Source organism: Canis lupus, chromosome 21, assembly GCF_048164855.1.
Source record: "Canis lupus baileyi chromosome 21, mCanLup2.hap1, whole genome shotgun sequence".
NCBI classification, from domain to species: domain Eukaryota; kingdom Metazoa; phylum Chordata; class Mammalia; order Carnivora; family Canidae; genus Canis; species Canis lupus.
The window spans coordinates 20666417-20686155 of NC_132858.1; the positions used below are offsets into that span (position 1 = coordinate 20666417).

Below are 19739 nucleotides of genomic sequence, written 5' to 3' on the forward strand. Positions count from 1 at the left end.
ATTTTTTTTTCTTGCTTTATTTGCTTCATTTCCTTTAACTTTATTTCCCCTTATTCTTAGAGAGCCTTTCTATCTAAGACTAAATTGATTCTCTGCTTACTTCTCTGTGAAGTCACTTCAGCAGAGTTACTCTTTGGAGTTATGTCCTCATCCCTCATCTGTGTCCCTCAGCTAGAGCGCTCCGTCTGGCGCTGCCCCATCACTGCCCTAAGGCATGTAGAGAGAGGGCTCTGGCTTTGCCCAGTCTGTTCACTGAGCTCCCTTTGAAACTGGTGAGGAGGGAGGTCTACAGAGGGTGGAGATAGATGAACTGGGTGACTATTTGAAGCCAGTGTAATTTGTAAATTTGCCATAAACTTTTAAGTGAGACTTGGGGTGGGTGGCTTCCAGGGTTAGCATGCTTTCAGAGAGCAAAGGGAAAGTGGAAGAGTTTTCATTTTATCTTAGTGGGCTCTGATATGAATGGGTTTTTTTGTGAATTTTACCAAGATTTCAGTAATTGATCTATAAACTTAAAAGATGTCAAAATACCCCTGATAACCTCTCCATGTTACATATTGATATGTATAAGAGGGCATCCACACACAAACCCACAAACACACATAATCGCACTTACCAAGTAATAGTACTTAATACCACCTGAGTGTTAATTTAAGTTTGGAGCAAGTACAGCGTATACCACCTAGGAGAGTATACCTTTATCTGATCTGAACACGAAGAATGAATCAGGGCTGTGATTGATACTTTTGGTCCACTGTGAAAAGTTTTTACACAGTGGGTTATAGAGAAAGCTACGTTTCATTTTGTCAAACCCAAAACATACTTCCTAACTGCCTTTGTATAAAAGCTAACACAACGTGTCAAAAATAAGAGCGCAGCCCTCAACATACATTGAACTGGTAAAAGAAGTTAGGAACGGTTTGGCAAAGATAAAAACATAAAGTTAATTTTTGTATAATTTTCTTTTCATTCACATTCATACCAGGTAGACTCTGTCAAATACCTATAGTAAAGAAGAACTTGTTCATGCATGCAGAACAAAATAAAATAAGATTAAAAGCTCCAGGAAATCAGCCTACTTCAAAAAACCATTAAAGTGTGCCTATCCCTCAAGCTTTACAAATGTGCTAATTGTCGTGTTTCAGTCATGTAAATATGTTTCAGCATAAAGTAACCAAGATTTCCTGTTATAGAAACTCTGCGATCTGGGGGTGTGGGGGGAGGGGGGTACGAAGGAGGACTCAATAACACACTGTAATGAAACCTGCCTTTGGGCAGCACATGCTTCAGTTCTGAATGCCCAGAAATACTTCGCAGGCGCTCTAGGCTGCCTAGCAATGGGGATTTCTAATTCTGGCTAGCTTGACAAAGTAAATACAACTATTGAACATAAGGCAGCTCCTAATAAAAAACAACAATTCCCCCTTGTAAACACCTACATTTGGCCCCATTAAAAATTCTTTCTTCATCCCCAGGAACTAGCAGACCCTGCAATGTGGGGGTCTCAGAGTAACTGAAGAGTAGTTGGGAGATGGAATGCCGTTGGGATGTTTGACGTTGCCATTTCCACTGAGCATTTCATCCCCCATCTCAGGGCTTGGGGGAGCGATGTTCTGCATACGCTGTGGGGCATTATGCAAGCGAACACATTGGCCATTATGCTCTCAGGACTTACTTGTGGACGGCCAAGGGCAAATCAATATATGTTTTACAAAAAAAAAAATATATATATATATATATGTTTTACATATGCTGTACTTACATAAAAAAAAAAAAATGTGTGCGATTACCACATTTCCAAAAGGAGTGTTCGTCAGAAGCTGGCAATTTTGAGTCATTTAGTGGGCTGACACTAATATCATAACTTAGACAATTATCTGATTTCAGAATTCCCTGATTTCTGCTTGTTCCCATGTCAGAATTCATCTATTGCATAAACCAATCACTCATACCTCTGCCAGTCCCTAAACTGAATAGCGGATCTGCTGTGATTCGTAAAATCTGTGGGATCTAGAGATCAACCTTGAGTTTACACACACATTTATCTGCTCACAGTTTACTGAGTCAGAGGTTTCAGATTATAGTAAGGAGCAAACATTAGTTTAAATTCTAGTAGACAAAAACAAAGGGAATGTTACCTTTTGCCACCTCCAAAATAGTTTCCAGATGCTTTAAAAGAAAAAAGGAGATAAAAAGAAATTCTCATCTAATTAGTAGTTGGAATTCATTTCTAAAAGAAGTAGTCTTTTTTTTTTTTTTCCAGGCTCAGCATTCAGCTTGAAAACACTGTATGTTCTTAAAAAGTCTTACTATCTACCGTTAAGCCACCTGAGGGTTCATACCTAAAATGCTGCTCCTTAATGTTTCCTCACTTGTAGAGGGTAGAAAGGGGGCTTCCTGGACAAAGCAAGCTTGAAGAGCCTATCAAAATGACACAGTCAGTGCACAGGAAGATCCCAATCTTCTTCCATTTACTTCCATAGCAGCAGTAGGCCCTAAGTCTCAAGCATCTCTCAGCTTGGCCCTGCTGAAGCTTAATTCAAATTCTACGCACTCTGGAGCTTATATGCTCCTGCCTGCATTGTGTGTTCCAGAGCCACACAAGCCTTGGGTAAGCAGCAGTTGGAGACCAGTAAAAAGATTGCCAGAGTGAGAAGCCCTGTGCACAATTAAGGAAAGATGAATGGAAGGGAGTCAGTTGGGGAGATATGGAGAGCCTCGTTTAGGCAGTGGTTCACAAGCAGGGGATCCCAGGGCTGATAGTGGCCATGCGTGACTTATCCATCCCATCCCTTTATCCCAGAGAAGAAGCTAATGGGGGTTGTTTCAAGCATTTCTCTTGTCCAAATTTAGGTAAGTTTAAGCCACCTTATTCTATTACATACTAGATGATTTCTTTTCAGTCCTACTCATGTCAGAACATTAATGAGAATACAGTGTGCAAAGAAGAAATCAAAAGGAAAAAAAGATACTGGCTTTAGTTTGGAAGGTAAAAACATTTTAAGCAAAGCTCTTTAGGGGTAATCTACTTTGTCAATATATGAAATATAAGAGGAAATTAACATGAGTCCCCCATATCTTAAGTGTCTGAAAGTTCAGGAACATTGGGACTGACACTTGGTGGTATTCTTATGACTGTATTGTCCAAAAGATTCTGGCTCACATTTTAAGAAGATTAAACCTAGCAAACCATCCCCACAAACATTATTGCCGGAGTTTCTCCTCCATGAACACTTCACACGGCGCCCAGCCACTCCAGCTAGCATCTTCATGTTGCTTGGCATGAGACTGGGAACCACCACTCCCCACAGGAGGAGGATTGGAATAAGAAGATAATGTGGGTCACTTAGGAGATAGAATATTTCTTCTGAATCAGAAGAAAACAGGATCTAGAAGAGCAAGTATACACCACCTTTTGGAAAATTCTGTCTTTAATAGGACATATCTGTCTGCAGCTCTTGTTTTCTGTTATTAAAAATGTCTGTGCATGGTTTTGTAAGGATATGGGTGAGATGGCCCTCTTATTCAGAGAAATAAATTTACATCACTCCCTTACTACCCTTTGCTCTAAGGATTAAGTCCAAGTCACTTACAAACCCTACACAATCTGATGCCTACTGACCAAGCCAAATTTCTCATAGCCATTCCCTTGTTTGTTGACTACTCAGAAAAGCTGACTTTTTTTCCTGTCCTTCAAACATACCAAGCTTATTCCTGCCTTAAGGCTTTTGCATTTTTTGCATCACCTTTGCCTGGAAACTTCTTTTTCCAGGTCTTCAAAGTCCCTTCTAAATTGAAAATCTTAGCTCAAATGTACTCCCCAGAAAGGCCTTCACCAAATAAGGCACTACCACCCCAGCCCATACCATATTGCCGTGTTTTGTGTCCCTAAAAGCACCTCTCTCAATCTGAATTATCTTTGTGTGCTTTCCTAAATGTTAGCTATCTTCCCTTGAGTCATATAAATGTCTATGTATTGTCCCTTTCTGAAGTTGTAAGTTCTTTGAAATCAGCAGGGATTTTACCAGTTTTGTTCAGTTTTGTCTCTAATACTTAGAAAAGTTGTGGCACGTAGAGTAACGAATAAGAATGTGACTTCGAAGCCAGGCTGCCTGAGTTCAAATTCCATTCTAGTATCCTGAAGCTGCAACAGCACTCCTGCTCTCTTCGGATTTGGTCATGTGATCCACGAGTAGCTGAAAGGGAAGCATGGAAATAGAGTTTTTATTCAGGATGGCCGCCTATTCCAGATTTCTTCTACCAAAGGGAAAAGGGAGCATAGCTACTGGAGGATTATCATCAGTCTCTGCCACAGCCCACGGAACCCAAATATCCATTCACAGCCCTCTTCCCGCACACTTACTGCCTCTTCATGGGTGAGCTGAGGGGAGAATCCTACTGCTAGGAACCAGGAATCCTCTGCCCTGGCAGTGGAGGACTTCAACCCACTTTGTAGTCCCCAGTGCTGCTCCTTGGAAGGAACTTCCTTGTCCATTATCCTCCGTATCCTTTTAGGATGTTATTCCTTGCCCATGATCCTTCGTGGCTACACAACATCACCACCAGAGGGAATGCTTCTGGGGGGCTGCCCGGTTTTTGCAGCCCACTTGTTGATAGTTCAGGTTTGGGGACCTAAGATTATTTTGGGAGTTGAATAATCATAGACTTTTTACCAGGTTTGTGATTTCTTTGGCAATACAATCCCATCAAGACTTTCAAGGGTTCCCAGTCTGTTCACTTCCCTTCAGTCCAACATGCAAGTAATCACAGCCAAAGAGTTGTCTGGACATCGTTCTAGGATTCAGCTGCAGGAAACCAATTGCATCAAATTATTTTATGCAGAGGAGAGTTTATACCAGGAAACTAGGAGGCTAGTGAGACAATTGGAAGGGCTGTAGGACATTGCCACCAAACTGGCCCTCAGGGACACTGCTGCTTTCTCAGGAAGGTGAGGAATTGGGAGGCCACCACTAGGACTGTTGGCTGCAAGCCAACACCTCTGTGCTGTACTCTTGGGGATGGTAGGTTCTCACTACTACCCCTGCAATATTCCTTAACCCCCATGAAGCAAGTAAAACACTGGTCTGGCCTCCACTTCTGCACCTGCCTCTCAACTCCCATGAAGGTATTGACTAGTCACTGGAATACTGATGAAAAAAAAAAAAAAAGGTCCCTGCAGGAGTGCTTGTGAATTGTAGTACTCAGAGCAGCTTCTCTTCCACCTTCTAAATCTAGTACCAATGCACTGAATTCGAGAAAACCAATTCACACCTTTCCCTCCTCTGGAGGTTGGAATGGATGCTTGTCCACCAGAACTGTTACTTTCTAAGACTTGAGTCTTATTTTGTGGCCTCTCTGTTCTACCCACATCCCTCTCACTCTGTCCGTAAGTAGCCTGACTCTATCTAAAGTAATCAATTTGAGGGGCGCCTGGGTGGCTCAGTGAGCTCAGCATCTGCTCAGGTCATGCTCTTGAGGTCCTGGGATTGAGCCCCGCATCTGGCTCCCTGCTCAGCAGGGAACCTGCTTCTCCCTCTCCCTCTGCTTCCATTTGTTCTCTCTCTCTCTCTCTCTCTCTCTAATAACTAAAATCTTTAAAAATAAAATGAAATAACTTAAGAGGGAAGGCAGTACCCTTCATGTGACTTTCATCTCTGAGCTGGCTCCAATTTGGTCACCAGTCCCTTAATGAGGGTACTTCAGCAAGGTGCAGGGGCCCCGGCATCTCCTGTGATGGGTGCCTGCTTCAGTGTGCAGGGCAGAAACAGGTGGGCTTCTTCGGTCCTCTGAGGCCCCAAATTACCAAGCCTTTCATCAGTTTAGACTCTGGGCCACAGGCAGAGCACCTCCTTTAAGAAGTGTGGTCCCTTCTGACCCTTCTTCCAAATTCTCTAGCTCTAGTTCCTTTCTCTTTTATAAATAACTTTGTCGAGGGCAGCCCCAGTGGTTCAGCAGTTTAGCGCCTCCTTCAGCCCAGGGCCTGATCCTGGAGACCCAGGATTGAGTCCCACATCAGGCTCCTTGAATGGAGCCTGCTTCTCCCTCTGCCTGTGTCTCTGCCTCTCTCTCTCTCTCTTTCTCTCTCTCTCTCTCATGAATAAATTAATAAAAATAAAATCTTAAAAAAAAAAAAAAAAACTTTGCCGAAAGTGGCAAGAAGCATCTAATGCAACAATATCCTGAATTTCCCCAGCACTCGCCTGGAGCCACCGATCAGGAGGTATATGGTGTACCTTCCAAGTTATCACAATCATTACAAGGGTCACCAGCAGGCATCCCAGGTGGCTCAGCAGTTTAGCACCGCCTTCAGCCCAGGGTGGGATCCTGGAGTCCCGGGATCGAGTCCCGCGTCGGGCTCCCTGCATGGAGCCTGCTTCTCTGTCTATGTCTCTGCCTCTCTCTGTGTCTCTCATGAATAAATAAATAAAATCTTAAAAAAAAAAAAAAACAAGGGTCACCAGCCTTCCAGTCTGCACTCTGACCTCTCCACCCACTTTCCAACCACTAAGCTATTTACATCACAGAACAAGCACTCCATTTTGCAGGCACCAAATTCTGCATAAAGATGACACAGGTTAGGCCGTTATTGCAGTCATCCGAAAATACAGTGGCTTAAATAATATAGAAGCTCACATATGTCTCACTGTAAAGCCCAAATTAGTGACCCAGGGTCTTTGTGTGGCCAGATGGTATCGGGAAGCCTTAAACTAATTTTCTCATGTTGTCGTACCCTCCTCAATGCATAGCTTCCAACTGATGGTCCAGAAAGGCTGTTTCAGTACCCACCCTCAAGTCCACATTTCAGCAAGTGGGAAGAGAGGAGTGAGGCTGGCCTCTAGCATTTGTGCAACCTAGACCACATAATTATTATATGCCTAAATAACCTGAAGCTATCAAGCCAAGAAACCATGAAATATGCAGTATCTTCCTTCCTTCACAAGTACAACTTCCTGGAAAGCCAAGTTTAAATTTAGGGTGTGGGTTCCATTCTAGAACTCAGAGACCTAGGGAAACTTGGCCTGCAGTCCACCCCCTTTCTATTCCCACACCTGTCTCCTTTCCACACACAGGGCCACGTGCAGATGCTTGGGGGCATGCATCCTGCACATCCGAACTCCATCTACACGCCACACAAACCAGTCCCTGGGCTGTTCCTGGGACTCCAGGGTGTGCACATAGACAGTATGATCTACCCTTGAGGCACAAACCTGGAGGATAGACCTGCACAGACTTTGTAGCCATTTGGGCAGGGAGTTCTGAATTCTGAATACCCAGAGCATGTCCTATAAATAAGGGGCAGGTCCCTCACCCCACGAGGAAGGGTGGATCAGGGCCCAGGATGGTGGCCTTCTCGCCACTGGCGGGGAAAGGGGAAGTAAACCCCCCCGACACACACACACACACACACACACACACACAGATCTGACCCTAAACTTAACCATAGCTGAAGATGTAGTGACCAGAACTTAGTCACTCAGGCTTATCTATTGTATTGGCAAGGGAAATTGGGAAATGTGAACTTTATTCTGGGAGGCCATGTGCCTCACTAATATTCGAAGATTCTTTTACTGACTGCAAAGGAAGAGAATAGATATTGAGAGTAAGCTAGCAATCTCTGCCACAGACACATGCCTTTTCACAAATCACACTTTTGTTTAGACAAGTGAGTTCTTCACAATCTGCTTTCAGAGAGGTGAGTTTGGAGGCAAGACAATACTGTCAGATATAATTGACGGTCAAAATAATTGCACACCTGAGCATTTTTCAATGGGCAGCCAGTATGCAATATGCCAGCTCTGAAATTTTGTCTAATTTTCAGATCAATCAGGAAGAACCAAATGAATTGTTTTCGATTCAAAGGATATAGTATAATTATGACATACAATAAAACAATTTTAATCTTAAACCCTGAGAGTGAAATGCATTTTAAACTAAAACTTAAAACCTGACCATGTTTGGGAGAATTTTTTTCCAGACACATACAGCCACTACCAAATGTACACTTACCAATCCAAAAAGAGCAAAAACTGGTTCTGGCATCGTTTCTCTTGGCCTACTCCTACATGAGAAGTAATGCAAAACTTACCAAAATTAGGCAGATGCGTCTTCCACTTTGCAAAATGTTAACCTGATATAGAATAATTGCAATATAACATTACACTGTAGTGATGTAATCACGATGGAATACGTGTAACCGTGTAAATAGAATTTAATATATAAATTATAATTACATAATAGCATATGACACTGATTTGTTTCGTAACTTGAACCAACACTCTAAAATCTTGGGAAGAAATAATAGCCACCCCACGATGATGAATATACCAAGCCTGCTGCATCCGTCTCCAAGAAACCCTCCCCTTTTTCTGTGTAGAGCGTGCCCCCTGCACTAGTGGAGGCGCCAGGTGTGCATTTCCCTGGTCAGAACAGGGGAGTGGAGCCCCAGGAAGTCCCCCGAAGCTCACAGGCAGAGGGGGTGCTTCTGGCACCCATCGGTTCACTCTGGCCCTTCTTGAAACTGTAGCTGTCTGCTGGCGGCGGGGGGGGGGGGGGTCCCATCCCCATTTGCTCCATCCTCCGTAGGAATAGATCTGCTGAACATTTTTGCACATCTCCCAACATCTCCCAGCCTCCCCTGCAGCCAGCCAGGGGTGGCCCTGGCCAAGTTCCGGACACGAGCGCAAGTGAAGTGTCCAGCTTCCAGATCCTGCCTTCTTGGCCCCTTCTTCCCACCAGCAGAGAGAAAGGAAAAGCCTCAGCCTTGGCGCCAGGAGTGGAAGAAGAGCCTGTTGAGGATGGCAGACCTGTCCTCACAGCTCAGAATTGCCTACTTCTGGAGATAAAGTGGGAGAGGAATAAACCTCTACCTTCTTTAAGCCTCGTGGCGGAGGAGGTGGGAGCGTGGCTCTGTTCCAGCGCTCGGCCCATACTCTGGTTCTTTCCACTCGCAGCAGTGCCTCATAACCAGTGTGGCTTCAGAAATAATCGGCCAGTCCCCCCTCCAGGTGAGGGCACCCCACGGCTCTTGAAAGAATCTAGAATGGAAGAAGACGGCGTGTCTTTTATTAATCTGTTTTTTCTCTTCATCGCGTAAAGAGGGGGAGATGCTTTTAAAACTCGAGTAGAGAAGCTTCAGCTTCTGACATTAGTTCTTTTGTCAGCAGCAAAGACATGTACAAAGGACCGCTTTTTAAAATAAGGTGGACCCCAGATGGCCCCTGCAACACAGCCCTGCGTATTTTCGCTGGCCCAGAAGCTAGGCACCTGACCTGCCCCATTTTCACTACTGCGTTACTAAGTACGAGGGAAACAGCTTAGACTTCTTAAATCTTTCCAGAAACCAGGACTGTGATCCCAGTTTCCTCTTTGATTTCTTTCCTGGGCCACAGCAGAGGGCAATGCAAACGCAATACAGGAGCCTCAGTGTAGTGAGTGAGACCTGCTGGCCAAGTCTGATTTTCTGTTGTTGGTGTTTTTAAGTATGTGCGGTTCCTTACATTTGCAGGTTTCCTTGCCTTAATAAACTCACTTATTTTTTATCTCGTCGAACCATATATATTTTGATAAGCCATCTCAACCTCTTTTTTGGAGCAAGAGGAGACATAAATTACTCCTTGATACTGTGGGGACTACTTCTGCATCTCATTTGAGCAGCCTGACCACAGTCTCTTGAAAGGAGAATTATCCCCCTGGCATAGATGAGGACACTGAGACTTACACATAAGAACTGACTTGTCCAGGGTCACACTGAGAGTGAGAGACAGACGGAAGGACGTATCAGACTTTCACTGGCTGCCTCTGTTAAGTGACCAGTGCAGAACCTGTAAGTTCTAAGGTGTTTACAAGTTTTCATGGAGTTTGGCTATGGGAGCGCCTAGCTGGCTCAGTAGGTAAAGCATGAGACCCTGGATCTCGGGGTTGTAAGTTCAAGCCCCACGTCAAGCGTAGAGATTACTTAAAAGTAAAAATCATAAACAAAAAAATTAAAAATTGGCTGTGTTTTGAAGAACAAAAGAAAAATCTTTTAGAAAGTATTTTGAGGGACACCTGGGTGGCTCAGTGGTTGAGCTTCTGCCTTCGGCCCAGGGCGTGATCCTGGAGTCCTGGGATCGAGTCCCACATCTAGGTCCCTGCATGGAGCCTGCTTCTCCCTCTGCCTGTGTCTCTGCCTCTCTCTCTCTCTGTGTCTTTCATGAATGAATAAATAAAATTTTTTAAAGTATTTTGAGATATTAACACTGATTTCTGTGAATCTGAGTAATGCAAAGTGTGACTGTTCAGGAAATGTCAATATAAAAAGGATTAAAACAACCCTATTCATCTGTGAAGGGTTAAAATGTACTACATCAAATAGAAAACAAACAGTGCCTGGTGGTTTGGGCTCGGCAAAATATGGAAAATATAAATTGATTAAACTTATTTTAATAGCCATTTACCTGCAATTTGTCTCAAATCCAGGTGTAATCTACATTCATTGTCTTGCCCCTTCTGTCTGGGAACTGTGAGTGCTGAGCATGGGTCTGGCAGGCTGAGAGAAAGGAATTAGGAAGGGAAACTGTGGAGCGAGGAAATCCAGTCCTGTGTGTCTAAAGAACCCATTTACTTGCTGACTCAAGAAGGAACAACATACAGGCAGTGGCTAAGCCCAACAAAGAGACAGAGATGTAGGCAGAGGGGAAAAAAATCTCAAAGTCTGGCTCAGCTTGGTACCCCCCAGAGCTGCAGAGCACAGCACCCCTGCTGCTGTTACTTTATTCTGGCCCAGGGCTTCCTATGGGCCTAAGGGTGCCTGTTGACAGCAGCTCCCCTCATCTGCCAGGGTAGTTTCCCCGCTGTTTCCCACCTTGTAGCACCAGAGAAGAAGGCCCCATTAATCCAGTGGGATCACTGCAAATCACCTAGGCCTCTGTGAGACGTTGGGACTTGTCACATCTTTCTCAAATCCCTTCGCCTGCATGGAAATCATCATCTTAGGGCATTAATGGGAAAAATAGGCAGACAGCCAGATATGCATGTCCTATGTTTCGAGCACAATCCCTTCCTCCCGGAATCTGGGAAGAGAAAACCAGGTGGGGAAAATATCCACTCAAGACGTGAGCTGTGTTTTGGGCCCTTGCCTCAGAACCCCGGGTATAAAATGAGAAGGATGAATATCTTAACTTGGGTTCCAGGGTTGAAAATGGTATGGTATTTTTTTAATAGTCTGGTTTTTATTTAAACCGTTACTCAGTGAAACCTCAAGGTCTGGAAGTTTGTTCGTCCCCGCAGCCTCGCAGCTTTAGTCTAAAGGAGGTCACATGCTATGCAGAGCATCTTACAGCATATTTTTTCAGAAGACAGATCTGGGGTACAGCAGCATCTGAACATTTACATGTCAAGTGTGTAAATGCTTTGGAAGCCTCTAAGGAAAAGTCCCTGACACACCTGGCAAGCCTGGAACCTGATCTCTCCTTCTTCCTCACTGCTTCACATCGCACTGACATGGCGCACAGAGGGAGGCTCATAAAGGAAGAAAACACAACCCACTGCTTGAGAATTTAGAGCGCGTCATAAGCTCATTCAAATAACAATCAACCGAGCTGGCAAAATCACTGACATGTTTCCAAGAGCCATCCTTGGGCTCCTTCAAAGGACAGAAGTGTACAACTGGCGTTTACAATGTAGCATTTGGTTAGAAGCATTTAACCATATCAACCAAAATTTTTGTGCTCACAAGTTACACACAAATGATATTTGACTTTTCTTCAAACCCATTCAACCTGAAAGATTTCCAAGCATGTCACACGTCACATTTAGCTACTTTTGCTATGAAGGGCTTTCGGCCAACTGGCTCACGTTCATTGCCTAGAGAAGCAGAGGAAGAGAAATTTTTAGCAAATAGGTAAGCTCCTAAAATAAATTGTATTCTGCTGGTTCTGAACAACTACACTAGTTTCCTCATTTCGATTATCAGGAACGTATGACCCTTCACCCGAAAGCGTCGTGAAGATGTATCAGCTCCACTGTTAAGCAAATCACCATTTCTACATGTCAGAATCCATTCATAATTTAATACCTAGGCCATCTCCATGAGGCTTTCTTCTCCCCTTCCCCCACCTGGTTTCTGCTTTGTCTCTCCCTTCTTGTAGACATAACTTGGAGTGCTCGCTGTGATGGTTACCAGTGTGCTTGTCTTTACTCATGTTCCTGGATAATGGGGAAGGGGCTCTATTCACCTTACTTCGAGTAAACTCTAAATATTTGTTGAGTCCAGTTGATTTCCTAAATAGCCTAATCACCATCTGACATAATCCTTATGAGGTCCCACCAAAAGTATACACACAAACACACACACACACACACACACACACACACACACACTTTTTATGGTGTATTTTCTTGAAGTTCCAGATAACCTTCAGATCATGCCTGTATCCCAGGCGTTTTTCTTTTGCTCATTAACAGTAACTACAGGATCTTAAAGAAACATGAAAGTTCAGACATATTAAATGTCTCTTTCTCCTCTCTGTGTCTCTCATGAATAAATAAATAAAATCTTTAAAAAAAAAAGTGAAGGTTAAATAAATAATTAAATGTCTCTTTCTCTCCAGTTTCTTCACATGAGCACTGATAGAGTTGACACTGCAAAGACATTCATAACCTCAGACTTTAGAGTGATGCATGTCTTTTAGATTCCTGAGCCTTTCATGCTTTCATTTCTGCCTAAAATCCTTTCTGAGGAAAAACAAAAACAAAAAACAGGTTATGAAGAAATGAAAAATTTGTTTAAAACAAAGGAACAAGTATGTCTTTATTTGAGCTTTTTAAAAATCATTCAAGAAATAGACATTTAGCTATTTAATATATGGATACAAATGAGTATTACCCTACGAATATTACTTTATGGATATGACAGCTTTTTCTTGACCTTCTAACATCTTTGTTGATCATGTATCTATAATAGTGTCTTCCATTCTGTATATATTTGTGTTAAAAACTAAGTACAGGCAAACTGAAACCAAAGAAGAGTATTTTCAAAAAAAAATTTTAATTGTTTTAAAATATTTTGATCTTCTGCACACAGTTTGTGTTTACATGACACTAAACAAGCCTTTTCCCAGGAAAGAAATTATCCAGAACATATGCTTATAGGTCATAGTATTTTGACCAAAATAATAATAATAATAATAATAATAATAATAATAATAATAGTTCTGCTTTTTTCATCTTTTTTTTTTTTTCTTCCATATTATAGGGAGTTTTCCAAATGAAGAGTTTCAGATAGGTTGTCTCCAGGTCATTTCACTCCTGTAACGCTTTGGTTAGTCATCAGCGGACACTCCATCCTACCTCACTTACCTTTAGCCTCCCACACCCACTCTGTGCCTCACACAGCAGACATGTTCCTTTCAATCTGGATTTTTGTGAAAATTATATAGGCTGGGAGCACTGATAGTTAAAGGAATTTGATAGAGATCCTTTTGAAAACCAAAAAAAGTTCTTTTGAAATATGAATATTTCTCCCTAATTACAATAACTGTTTGTATAATTATGGTCAGTCAGTGCATCTGCTTGAATCAGCCTCTATCTGCAGAAAAACAGTAAGATGGGGAGATGTTCAAAGCCACACTGTACTTTTGAAGACATGACCAGTGTCATACATCAAAACAAACTTACCAAGACCATAAACAAATGTCAGAGCTGACTTACCTGGGTATATAAAAAATACTGATCCTTCAATTGGTATCTTTTTTTTTCATTATGTCAGTATTTCTACAAAAATTGTAAGTCCCTAAAGAAAGTATATAGCCTTGAAATAGAATCATCAGGTCAACTTAATAGACAAAGGGAGAAAAGCATTTGCAGGAATCCATAATTACTGAAAAGCTATAGTCACTTTAAAAATAGCATTTTGGAGCCCTGGCAAATAAAGCCCACCAACAACCCCACCATTACGACAAAAGTGTCATTTCTCAAGTTGCGCCTTTATTTGTGCATTTACATGTTCTCATCTTGACCCAAATGAGGGGAATCTGAGCACATTTAGGTCTGGACTCTGGAGACGTTCAGCTGAAGCTTCCTGCCCCAGTGTGTGCCATGACTATAGTCTATAAAAACCTGGGAGGAATAAGATGTGATTACAGCGGGTTTCGGTCTGAAGGAACTGTTTTAGCAGGAATTTCACATGCAAGACTAAATGCTGATCAACAGAGCATAATATTGTATTCTGAAGTGCACTAGCTAAAGCAAAATTAATTTTTTTCTTCTTCTTCCTCTTCTTCCTTTCCTCCTGAAATCTTCTGCTGCAGCGGCTGCATTTGCCTCCAGACTTGTCAGACACAGTGAGCCGCTCGAGCAAACAGATTCCCGCAGCATCCTCCAGGCTGCTGGGCCAGGAGTGTGGCGTGATGGCCGGAGGCAGGAAGCACCTGGACTTCTAGCGATCCCTCCTTAGCCGTTGCACGCGGGATTCTAGGACACTCTCATTACGATCGCTAATAGCTTAGGTAAATATTTTCCTTAACGATTTGACCCTCCAGTCCTCGGAAAACAGTCCGGATTGCGGAACGAGGCCACCGTGCTTCATTTTCCTTAAACCGACTCCTTAGCCGGAAAGACTACGGCAAAAGTACTTTTCAGTTTAAGAGTTGTTTTCGGCCCTCTTTAGAGAAAACAGGTAATTTCATTTTTGAATAAAGCATCAGAAGCTCCAAGTGCCTTGCAGTGGTCACGGGTGTCCGCGCATTAAGGCACTTCGTTCGCGGTCAGTGCCTATTGCAGCAGGTAGTATAAACCAGGATGAAATTCGTAACCGCATACGAACAAGAGTGTCTGTCTATTTCTGGAAAAGTCACTTGCCACCAGAAAATGCCCAGGTTGTTTTTTTTTTTAAGTGGAAAACTCACTTGCTAATGTATGAAGGTTCTAATAAAATGAATTTGCATTTATGCATCCTGTTATTAAATTGATGAATACAAAATATTTCAGGATTAAGATGCCATTGAAGATCAGTAGTCTGCCATAGTAGTTAATAAATATAAAGAGCTTGAGTGACAAAAAGCATAGAAAGAGAAGTTGATGGTCTCCTGTTTAGTAATCCTAAACAACTGAAGTCAGCACTATGAAATTACGTCAACAGGCATAATTCAGAATTGAAATTCAAACTGACAGCTACATTAATGCTGGGGGAAAAGCATGTTTTGAAGCTTGGTGAGATGTTTCTGCAGAACATAGGTCTGAGGCAAAGTAGCAAACTGAAACTAAGTCAGATTTCCATTGCATCAGGGAAGCCCTTGGTGAATTGGGAACACTGGTTGGGTATGCACATTTAGAACCATGCAGACACGTATTGGGGGGCATATAGCACATCGAACCAGTTTCCTTATAAAACACTGGGTTTTTGAATCCTGTTTCCATATTCTCAAAGCTTTTGACAAATAGACAAAAAGTGAAGGTTAAAAAGTAACTTGCATTGCAGTGAAAGTATCTCAGTGTTTTAAAGAGCTGCTTAACAATCCATTAGGAGAAACTGAATTTCTAAAATGCATCTTCAGATATGTTAGAATAAATTTTGAAGCAGTTATAACTAGCATTTTTAAGCAGTTTGCTTGTAATACACCACAAATTATACTTTATTTGTTCTTGACAACATTGTAGAAAACAAAGACTAGGTTTTTAAAACTGTCTAACCAATATGATGAATGTCAGTCACTTAAAAAAAAACCCACTGTAGCATAAACACACACTGTATACAGGTTTTATTCAGAATTAGAATAATTGAATCAATGACAGTGATTCGCCAGGATGTCAAATCTCTCCATCATATCCTGTCACTACCAGTTTATTTTTTGTGATCAAAATCAAAAAGACAACTATTTTGTCACCCGCTATTTTATTAGTACTAAAAATCAGGTTTCTTCTATTTTTTTTAGAATGTCTGGTTTATTTTTTTCACTTCTTTTAATTCGAAAGACACAAATTCTTCCCCATTTTCTTTTCAAAATAAAGTTTCAAAATTGATCTGTCAGTTAAAATTAAAGGGCTTTTATATTAAGCAAAGGTGCTTTTAAAATTTAAAGCAACTTCCAAAAATCAATTTAGTCCATAGATAATAAATAATGTGCAGATACTCCACAAAAGCTTTGCTATGTCCTTTGAAAGCATTATGAACAATCTGAATAAATTCAAATGAATATTTTAGTTGGGTTATTATTTTAATAACTCTAACCTTTTTCTTACCATGTTGTGATGCATTTTATACAAACACACAGCGAAACAATTATATAGCATTTGACTCTGAAAAGGAAATGTGAGGTCATCAGATATGTAAATTACTTGTCAAAAATACTTAATAGGTCATTGATTTACTACTCTGGCTGCCATGTCTATAAAATTAACACCCAATTACTAGTTAATATATGCTTCGCAAATAGATAAATACTATAAAAATTGAATGTGTATATTTGAACCCTTACTTTAAATATAACAAACTTTTCGAACTCAGTAAAAGTGCATGTTGAACAATAATAATAGCTGGACTTTCCAAAACTCAGATCCATGTGCTTCGTTGTTCTGATTCACTAGGTAGGTAGGCTTTGTGAAAATAAGCTACAGAGGGATATATACTTTTGTTCTCCTCTGATAAAAACCCACTCTAAAATGTGTTGTCCTTTCCTCTGGAAACATGATCAATTATCCATATGCTAATCATTTACTACCCAAAAATACTGGTCTTCAGTAATGCTACAGTAGGTATGCAGATCATTGTGATACATTATGAACTCCCTGAACAGATTTTTTTTTTCAATCATCAGCTTGTCTCAGAGATATAAATATTTAAGTAACAGTGCCAAACATAGTATTTGAAATGTCCTCATCTTTTAAATGTTTCTAAATCTTCATAACCCTATATAGTATTCATCTCCTGCATTGGATGTGCCTTCCTTTAACAGGAGTCAATATTTTGACTACCGCACCCTGCTCTCAGGTGCTGAGGTTTTAAGACCTTCTGAATTTCTGTTTAGCCACCACCAGACAATTTCCACATTTGTCTTCCTCCTCTTCCATTTATATTTTATCTCTCCCTCCAGGCAAATACTAACACTAGACCAAAAAAAAAAAAAAAAAAAAAAAAAACACTTCAAAAGGAAGCAACACTCTCTGCATGCAATCAATTCCTTGTCTTTTAATTTTAAAGAATCAGACACACAAATACACAAAAGGGAAGGGGGGGACCCCTATTCATTTGTTTAGAGCCCATTATGAATGTCATTTCTAAAACATCCCGTTAGTGCTTTCCAAAGATAGTCTCACCATCAACACCAGCAAACTTAAATACTAACTCTAAGAACTTGCACTTTGAACTTCAAAAATGAACAGTGAAATCTTTCAGGACTGGGCCAAACAAAAACAGAAACAAAAAAATGCCACAGATGAGGTTTATTCTCCAGAAACAGAAAAGGGAAGAATTTGTGTTTGGCCTCGGTGAGCCATACATTATAGAGAGAAGAAAAGCATTTTTTTTTTTTTTTGTAATTGTGTTCCCATTGAGGCCCAGCGCAAAAAGAAATAAGCAGAATACAGACATCATCCAAAGATGGCAAAAACTCACAAAACAAGGCTAAATCTTAATACCGTACAAGTGAATTTTAGGAAGCCTGGTTCTGATTGGGGTGGGGAAAAGGTAGGCAGAAATGCTTCTGTGGGCCGCATCAGGAAGCCAGTTGTTTACCAGTTAAGAGTTAGGAGGCCCAGCTTTGCGGGCCGGGGCGGAGGTTGGGGGGGGTGATATTCTGGAAATTCATTGTAGTAAAAAGCAGGGGTTTTTTTACTCAGTAATTTGAATGTTTCTTATTCAAACGCTCAGTTCTACTTCTGTTCACCTGGTCTTCCTAAGTCAAGTTTGTAGAAAAATCACAGGCTGTCAGTGTTGCGATCCTCCTGAGGACAACACACGTAGGTAGGTGGTCACCATCCTGGAAGATGGCATCACAGCATCCCGGCAGCACTCCCGTGGATAAATACATAAATATACCTAGATCGGTAAATCAATAAAAATAAATGATTTCAACAGCGAGTGAAAGGCCACGTCCCCGGCACGGCTTGCAAGCAGCGCCTGCCATGCTGGCCCGGAGGGTGCCTGGAGCTCCACTCGGGAGGACCACCCGCCCCCCTAGGGTGAAGGCAGAAGGCAGGGCCGCCTCTGTCCTGCTGGACCAGCGAGCTTCTGCAGCTGAGCAGCCACTTCTCTGGGGGCAACGAGGCTGCACCCCGCGCTGGCATGCCCACCCTCGGGGACCCTCCCCCCCTCTCCGCTCCCGCAACACTCCCCTTCTCCCCTTCCCGGCTTCTGCACCCGAAGCACCGCACCCAGTTGTCCAGAGTCGGCGCCGTGGACACAACAGAGCCGTGGGCCAGCCCTGGCTGCCTGACCCTGGCCTAGATCGCAGCCAGTTGGAAGGGGTCCCTTCTCGCGGGGAAGAAGCGAGCCAGCCAGCAGCTGCAGCCCGCACCACACGGCTCCCTGGGCACGTGTCCCTCAGGGACTAGAGGCTGCAAAACGTCAGGAGGAGAAGCATCTGCACGCGCCACGGCACCAACGGCGCGCGTGTGCGAGCGCGGTGGAGGCTGACACGGAACACACCTAGATGCACACACGTAAACACTGCAGTCCGCCCAGGAAGGCGTTTCTGAACGTGCAGCAGCTCTGGTGGGATAAAGTGACTGATACGCAGCATGCCACGCGGCTGAGTCACAGTTCTGTGTTCATGAGCAGTCCCTTCCCCCAGGAAACAGTAGATGTTGAACCCGAAGGCTCTTCTTTTGAAGCCTCCCAATTAATTTCTATATTTCTGACCACTTGCCTTTGGGGATTCAAAACAAAACAAAACAAAAGAGCAGAGTACAATTCAGTGGACGTGTGTCTTTGTCCCTCGAGGTTTCTGCCTCTGCAAGCATTTCAGCCAGGCTGCCAGGACCCCCAGCTTCTGCCTAAACTTCACAGAGGAGAACTTATCTATATTGACTTATATGTTGCACCAAACAGACAGAAATAAAGGTCTCAGGCGGGCCTTTTCCACCCCACAAAGGCTTATTTTTTTTCCATCCTTTGCTTGGGCTCAAGCACCCCTGCCCTGCGTGCCGCCACTTTAAACATGATCAGATCTGTGCTTCATTGCAAATAACAACTGACCGACAATAGGCCCTGCTTCATAGATTTGGGAATGTTTGGCTTAAGCTGCCAATGACTGAAGGCCTTTAGCTCCCATCGGCCAGTCACAGTCCGCTTTGTTGTTGTCTGTTGATGTGTCTGTGCTCATTATTCCTTGACATGCAACATCCCCCCTCCACCCTCCAACCATCCACAACCGCACAGAAAGCGAGATTCAAATGGGAACAGCTGTAGTGGTTCAATGGGAAATGATGCCTCTTGTGCAAAGGGGAGGGAGAGAGAAAAGGGAGAGGACCTATTTGAGAAAAGCGACAGCTTTCAGAGAGTCTTGTATAAGAAATCTACTTTTGAATATACTTCAGTGAAATCGCTGTTGAAATAGGCCGACAATGGAAATCTGCCCAGATTGAAAATGCCAGCCCTAATTCCAAAGACAATTCCTAGTTAATAGCTTGTTGCATTTTTAAATTATTTCTAGACTGAGTTTTTGAACTAAATGGCTAGCTGGGGAATGTGACCATTTATATGTATGTTGTGGGTACAGATGGGCACTGATCTATACACACAGCTTTGAGTGGAGCTTTCTTCC

General features: G+C 42.5%; 1 protein-coding gene and 1 long non-coding RNA gene across 4 annotated transcripts in view; one reads left to right on the forward strand and one right to left on the reverse strand.

The window, feature by feature from the left end:
• The window catches only part of LOC140612836 (uncharacterized), a 27947-nt gene extending 27698 nt beyond the window's left edge, over positions 1–249 (reverse strand). Inside the window, exon 1 of the long non-coding RNA XR_012013947.1 lies at positions 1–249. This exon is cut by the window's left edge and continues 29 nt beyond it. This is a non-coding gene — a long non-coding RNA (uncharacterized lncRNA).
• Positions 1–19739, forward strand: part of ELP4 (elongator acetyltransferase complex subunit 4) — a 252787-nt gene that overhangs the window by 226588 nt on the left and 6460 nt on the right. For 2 of the 3 annotated variants that reach the window (XM_072790989.1, XM_072790990.1), the window contains exon 10: positions 14289–14927. In XM_072790989.1, coding sequence (XP_072647090.1) covers positions 14289–14420 — 132 coding nt within the window. In that variant the 3' untranslated portion in view covers positions 14421–14927. Of the gene's footprint in view, positions 1–14288; positions 14928–19739 lie in introns of those variants that run through there. The other variant, XR_012013944.1, reaches the window with a different exon arrangement.